This window comes from Octopus bimaculoides, chromosome 9, assembly GCF_001194135.2.
Source record: "Octopus bimaculoides isolate UCB-OBI-ISO-001 chromosome 9, ASM119413v2, whole genome shotgun sequence".
NCBI lineage: Eukaryota > Metazoa > Mollusca > Cephalopoda > Octopoda > Octopodidae > Octopus > Octopus bimaculoides.
Genome location: NC_068989.1, coordinates 2,912,653 through 2,920,527, shown reverse-complemented (window position 1 = coordinate 2,920,527; position 7,875 = coordinate 2,912,653). Strand labels below are relative to the sequence as shown.

The 7,875-nt window shown below is 34.9% G+C and overlaps 1 protein-coding gene across 4 annotated transcripts in view; it reads left to right on the top strand.

Annotated features, from left to right (window-relative positions):
* LOC106869147 (5'-AMP-activated protein kinase subunit gamma-1) overlaps positions 1 to 7,875 on the top strand; it is a 486,366-nt gene that overhangs the window by 368,860 nt on the left and 109,631 nt on the right. For all 4 annotated transcript variants that reach the window (XM_052970373.1, XM_052970371.1, XM_014914748.2 and 1 more), the window contains one exon: positions 6,561 to 6,606. In XM_052970373.1, coding sequence (XP_052826333.1) covers positions 6,561 to 6,606 — 46 coding nt within the window. The remainder of the gene's footprint in view (positions 1 to 6,560; positions 6,607 to 7,875) is intronic.

Sequence of the window (7,875 nt, the reverse complement as noted above, 5' to 3'; positions counted from 1 at the left end):
GTGTGTTTATATTTGTACATCTCCAAAATTGTTAAGCTACAAAATGGTGGTACATTATTTACATTATTTACATTTGACGGATATTTGTCCTCATCTTGTTTATTGTTAACATAACATTTCGGCTGATATACTCTCCAGCCTTCATCAGGTGTCTTGGAAAAATTTCGAACCTGTGTTCTCATTCCTAAGGTATATTTCGATGTTGTTGCTGCTGTTGTTCAGGTCACTGCTTGGAATCAAACTCGGAATCTTGGGGTTAGTGGCCCGCGCTCTTAACCACTACACCATATGCCCACAGGCATATGGCGTAGTGGTTATATCAACTGAAACATATATTTAAAATTAATTGAAAGAAACATAGAGCATCTCAACAGAAATACAGTAATGAAAGGGTTAAAAGAAAAATATACGGAAACTAGGCAGAAGCCCCTTTAGATGTATTTGTTCTTGGGTAGCAGACCTAATGCATATCCCAATGTGAAAAAATATGCACTGGTTTTCATTGCAGCAACTGTTGACCAGTGGATTTCTTTCTCTGCCTCAACCTTACAAACAAATAAGTCCCAGAGGTTGTCCAGATCTTCATGGTGCTTAGGCTACTGGAAGTACAAGACTGTGGCAGGGCCAGTCTCTAGCTGCTGCTGCTGTTCATGGTCACCTGAATTCACTCACACACACACACACACACACACGTATATGTGTATCTTTGTGTCTGCATTTGTTGCGCCCAGTACCACCACTTGACAAACCAGTGTTGGTGTGTTTATGTCCCTATTAATTTAGCAGTTCAGCTAAAGAGACCAATAGAATAAGTACCAGGCTTTAGAAATACAAGTACTGGGGATCAATTCGTTTGACTAAAAATTCTTCAAGGCAGTGCCCCAGCATGGCCACAGTCCAGTAACTTAAACATGTAAAAGATGGGTTTTTTGCAGATGTTATCAGTAGGTGGTTTCAACTTTGAATCTTTCTCCTCCTCCTCCTCCTCCTCCTCATCATCATCATCGTCATCGTCATCATCATCGTCATCATCATCATCATCGTCATCATCATCATCATCATCAACATCCACATTGCATACTGACATGGGTTGAATGCAAGTGAAATCCTCCATGTGAAACAGGGGTCCTCTCACCACCACCACCACTATGTTAGACAAAGACAAAATCTTACCAAGTTAATCCAACGCCACATTAACAGTTGCTGTTTAAACATTATTTATTTATTTTATTTTTTTATTTGTTTACTTTTTATTGATTATGTTATCAAAACTGAATCCTAAGGCCATGGGGTACCATAAAACTAGATATCGATCGGAGTCGATTGGGGTTTTTATTGTGCAAAACAAAAAAGCTCCATAAAAAGAAGAAAGAAAAATAACAAAAACAAAGAAAAGAAACGAATTTTTAGGATTACCATACAATTTTATGGACATTTATGAAAAGGAAATTATATAAATAAATAAATCAAAAGAGAAAATAACTCCACGTTTGTCAACCCAACAAAAGAACTGAAACAAAAAAACAAAAAAAAAACATGTCCTTCATTGAATATAAATGAATCCTATTCCTGGCCATTCGTTAGTCTATTGTGCTTTATTTTTTATTAATATCATTAGAAATTATAATTATTATTGTTGCTGTTCTCATTAGCACTGACAATATTTTATTTTTTCAACATATTTACTATCATCATCATCATCACCATCATCATCATCATCACCATCATCATCATCATCATCATCATTGTCATTATTGTTGTTGTCCATATGCTATTTTGGCCTCTTGTCAATATTATTAAATGCTGCAAGATAATTTTAGTCGAGAGGTGGTGGGCAGAGGTGGGTGGGTGGTGTGCGTTTAAAAACCAGAGTTTGGGATTTTTGTTTGATTGTTTGTTTTTTGGATTTATATATTTATTTTGTATAGAATTACATACACGCATGTGTGTGTGTGTGTTATACATGTAGATATGTGTATGTGTGTGAATTGCAAAGAGAATGGTAGTTTATCTAAGAAAGAGAGAGAGAAATTTTATGTATGTGCTAATAAGAGCAACACGTAAGTGTGTGTGTGTGCACATGTGTTTATGTGTGTGCACATGCATGTGTGAGTATGTGCGCATGTGTGTGCACTTGTGTGTATGTGTGTGTGCACGTGTGTATGTATGTGTGTGCGTGTGTGTGCACGTGTGTATATGTGTGTGCACATGCGTGTGTGTGTATGTGCGCATGTGTGTGTGTTTGTGTGTGCACTTGTGTGTGTGTGTGTGTGATAGTTGTACTATTTGTTTCTTTCACTTTTTTTTTTGCTTATTTGTTTGTATTCTTAGTAGTTTATTTAACCTAACGAGCTGGCTGACTCGTTAACCTGTTGGACAAGATGCTGCTAAGCGTTTGGTCTGCCTTTACATTCTCAGTTCAAATTCCACCAAAGTCAACTTTGCTTTTCATCCTTTCGGGGTTTCCAAAATAAGGACCAGTTAAACAGTGGAGTTGAGGTAATCAACTTTCTCACCCCCCACCCCCACCCCACTCCCTGAATTGCTGGTCTTGTGTCAAAATAAGAAAGGGTTATTCGTTATTTAGTTAGTTTTTTTTTTTTTTTAATTGTTTGTGTCTAAGAGAGAATTTTTGTGAACGTGTGGCTTGTCAATTACATCAACCCCAATGCGTAACTGGTATTTCATTTATCAATCCCAAAAGGATGAAAAGGAAGAGTCAACCCCAGCAGAATTTGAACCAAGAACATAATCGTTTCTACTCTAGGCACAAGGCCCGAAATATTTAGGGAGGTGGCCAGCCGATTAGATCGGAGGCTATATCAGCTGGAACGTGTGAACAACAAACAAGATGAGGACAAATATCCCTTGAATGTAAATAATGTACATAATTCCTCATCTCTTAAATATAGAACTGTAATATTTTTACCTCCTAAAAAATTCATCAGAATTTAATAATTTTCTTCTACTTTTTGATGGATAGATAATTTAATTTTTCTGTCTGTTCATATTTCATTTCTTTCTTTCAATGCTTTTTTTGCAGCTTCCCAGAGAAATTTATTACATTTTGAATAAAATAATGTTAATTATAATAGATAATTCTAACTAATTATTGCCTCTATTTCAGTAAAAATGATTTTTTTTTTTTCTTAATCTTAGAAGTTCCACTTATGAAATTTTGAAGTGTCTGTTCGAGGGTGTCCACTGAATTAAAATCTGTTTCCTGAAGCAAAATTTTTGAAACAAGCAAGTTTACGAAAAGGAAGCGAAGTTGCCTCCCTTCGCATTTCTTTATCAGCCTGAGCTTGTTTGCTTATATAAGTGTATATATGCATGTATATATATATACCCATACAGCTGTGGTCATGTTGGAGCACTGTATATGAAAACTAATCTCATTTCTTTTATTGCTAGACTAGTTGTCTCTTGTACAAGTTCAACAGAGAAGGAAACAAAACTAGTTTTGTTGTCTTCTTAAACTAATAATTTTTTTTTTATATATATTTTCGGATAAACATATCTACTCTGTTGCTATATTATGAACACAGTTTTTAATTGTAGTTTTTTCCATTTTTTGTTTCATCTTTAAACAGAATCATTCAACAATTATATACATACACACACATGCACAGACACACATACATATATACATGCATAAATGTATGTATGTTTGTACATACACATGCGTACAGGCCTTTATTAATATATTTATTACTTAAATGCTTGTTTTTTTATTAATTAAAAATTGTATTATTTCTATGTTAATTTTTTATGATCTCATTTTCCTACGCAATGACTGTATCTTTGAACTAAACACTTCAAAATCATACACGTGTATATCTATATATGTTATGTGTGTCCATCCATGTGTACACAATATGTGTCATTGCTAGTCAGTTTCTAAGAATATAAATCCACTGACCTGTCTTTAAAATATTTTGCTTCAGTTTTCAGAAATAACTGGAACAAAATCTAAAACCAAAACCGTATTTCACACTCATCTATTTTGTTACGGTTGACAGTCTTTCCTTAACCATTTTCAAATCAATCTGCCCAAGTTCACCTCTGGTTCTTCAACACAAAACTGCTTGTTCTGAATCCATATTTAAATTAAAACCACCCATCTTGATTTTGTATAAAAACATTCTGTTAAGTTTATGATCCAAACACCTGCTTGATATACAGGTAAATGAAAAAGGTGTTACTGTATTTGATGGCATAAAAGATCAGCAAGCATATTAAATGTTCCCCAATTTCAGCTGAACATATTAAAGGGAAAAAAATGCTTTTAGTATATTAAAACTTGTAACATATGAAGCAATCTACTAGTACATTAAAAAAGTACCCTAGCTATAGCAGAAAACATTACTGTATGTAAAAAGTAAGCAACACAGCAAAAGAAAAAAAATGTTCTATGTGATTAGTGATAAAACATGCAAAAAAAAAAAAAAAAGAAGCTTATGGGAGACCCATATATATACAACCTGAGTGATTTTTAGCTTTTTAGTTTATTTATTATTTTTTTTTTGGGGGGGGGGGAATAGTGTGTCTTATATTGCCATCATATACGGTACCTATTATACTAAACCTTTCAAATTGTTTTCGTAATTCATGATTGTCTTCCAAATTAATTGAAATTTCAGCAGTTTTATGTTAGAAATACTGTCACAATTAACTTAAGAAAAAAAAATATCAATCAATGTCTCCAGGTTAATTTTTGTTTGTTTTTTTTTTTTTTTTTTTTTTTTTTTTTTTTTTCTATTTTCTGTATTGTCAATTTGTGTGTGTGTGTGGCGTACGAGTGTATATGATATATTTCTATATATTTAATCCTGACTGGTGGGGGTAAGTATTTTCTGAAATACTTTCAATGTTGTATGTGCTTACATTAATGAAGCAGTATAAATTACTTCCTAACCATTTCTAACTGTGAACGAGCTTTATATAATTTTATCAATTAACAACATTAAAATAACTTGATCTTAATATATTGAATTATATAAATACTGATAGATACGCTTCTATTCATGCTACAAATCATCATCATTATTATTATTGCTGTTGTTGTTGATATTATTATTATTATCATTATTATTATTATTGAGTGACAGAGCAGTGCATTCTATCAAAGTGACACTGGGGTAAAATATACAAAGTCCAGTATACTCATCATGACTATCCATTTGATAAGGGTATAGCAGGCACATGCATCACAAGCATATGGGTGACATAGTGATTTCATATCAAGATAAACAGCACATGACCTTGCAGGTGGGGCCCAGTTAGAATTTTCTTGAGGTCGAGTAGCCCATCCCGAGCAAAAGGTCCCTGAATAAGGGTTGTTTAAGGTTGTTGCATGAAACACCCATGTTTCCAAAGGTGAGTTATCCAAACTCCAAAGAATTCCTCTCAACACATGGCTATGATGCTCTCCCACTACTTCTGCCCGTGATCAGAGATGCACATGTCGTCAGCCACCAAGAGACATGCTCAACTGGTTAAGGTCAAACAACTGACAAGCAAATCTGTGGTATTAAGCAGAATATTTGCTGTAGCCCATCTTTTATGCCAAGACAAAACTATGTATATAATAACACATCCAATCAGTTAAGATGAGAAGCCATGAGAGCCACTGCCTGGTACTGCATCCGGTCAATCAAAATGTTGTTAAATACTTATCTGTAATGTGCCGAGACATGGCTGAATCAGTGGACTGGATGCATTTCAACATTCTCCTTGTAACTATTCTGAAGAAATTAATATCAACAAAATTTCCTGAACGTTTTCAGTCTATCTTAAAATATTGAAATATCAATTTTTGGGGTTTAGGCATGAAACCAATAATTTTTCTGGTAACAAGTAAAATCAATTAAATCGATTCCACCACCACCACCATCATATACACACACATACACTTAATATTGGGTTGTCAGATAAATTGCCCCCCCCCCTTCTAGGCATTTTGTCATCAAATGTCTGAAAAGAGGTAAGATTTATTCAAATTTCAGAAATGATACACAAAAGTTGTAGAGGGAAAATAGAACTACAAATAAAACATGAAATACTATGGTAAAAATGTAATAATAATAATTATTATTATTATCATTATAATAATAATTCTTTCTACTGGAAGCACAAGGCCTCGAATTTGGGGGAAGGGATTAAGTCGATTACATCGACCCCAGTGTATAACTGTTACTTAATCAGCCCCGAAAGGATGAAAGGCAAAGTCCACCCCGGCGGCATTTGAGCTCAGAACATGGCGACAGACAAAATACTGCTTAGCATTTCGCCCGGCGTGCTAACGATTCTGCCAGCTCGCCACCTTAATGATAATGATGATAATAAATTTAAGGATTGTAAGAAAGGTCCTTGATATCAAAGGAAACTGGTTGTGACCTGGTGTCAAGAACATTGATCTTGATTGCAAAACACTCATGCAAGCCAACAACAACAACAACAATAATAATAATAATAATAGATCATTACAGACATTATTTTAAGCTTCAAATTTCTTTATACGTATATTTAACCACATTTTTTTCTTTCACCTTTGACAGAGGAGTCTCAGTCCTCCAGTATGCACATCAGTTTCAAACACAAAAGGTAAGTTGTGGTTTTTGTTATCATTTTATATTCTTAATTAGTCTAATCTATTTTCCAGAGATTATTTTTAATTAACTGTAAGTCTCTTGTCTTACTCTTTTTTTTTATCTTATCTTCACTTTCCAAAACACACACACACTCTCTCTCTCTCTCTCTCTCTCTCTCTCTCTCTCTCTCTCTCTCTCTCTCTCTCTCTCTCTCTCTCTCTCTCTCTTTCTCTCTCTCTCTGTATTCTTTATTTTCTCTCAGTATATACTTTTTTTCTTTTTTTCTCTGAATATGGTACTAAGTGATGAGCTTACTGATTCTAGAAAACTGTAAGAAGTAAGTTTTAACATTGATGGAATGTGGCTGATGATTGTAGAAGATTTTCAAAGAGATGCTGAGTTGTAGAGAAACGAGTTAAAACTTTGGTCTCATTAGATATACAATGACAAACTTGTATCTATTCTACCAATGTGATTCCAGCTCTCATTTGCTCATGGTTTATAGGAAACTCCCTTTATTCTTCAAGCACAAGGATTTTGATTTTTGTTGACTTTAAATTTCAGGAACTTCATAATAAGTAAGCCAGGTCAGGTATTGAGGGCATGATGCTGCATCTACCATTTGTTGGTATTTGCTTGGGTCCTGCCAGGCAACCCTCTGAGCAGTTTCCCAGTCTGTCTCCATCTCTGTAAGATATTTCCTCATTTGCTGGAACCATGGGGCATGTGGCTTGTCAGCATGAGCTGTCACCACAGCTAGATTCTCAGACATGAGAACATGGTACACAGGACTCAGCTCATCAAATTGAGCAACATGCACAAACAAGCTGAGCTGATGTTCCCAAATCATACAAGCACCAGAATGCATTCCAGTCTCTGAGAACTGTCATTAATTGGATATAAAATCCAAGCAATGGTAACCCGTAATCCTGAAAAGTTTTCTGGTACCAATGGAGTTCAGGCAACTTTTAAGGACCCCGGTGAGTGTCCAAGTCTTGAAACCTGAAGACCTGCATCTTTGTCCCCCTACTCAGATATTGGCAGCACCAAACTCCCTTGTCCAGTGAGTCCACCACTGTATCATCTCACTCAAGTAATCAGGTGTAACACCTGTAATATGTAAGCAGCAAAATAATATATAAAAGAAATATGTGTAGTAAAGATTGCTTGCTAGCATGACATGGCAGTCCTGGTTTAGGACGAATGTTGCTGTAATTTAGCCCCAGGAGACATCGTCTCCAGCTGGCTATACGACACGATCTGTGTCCTTATATTTTCGAAC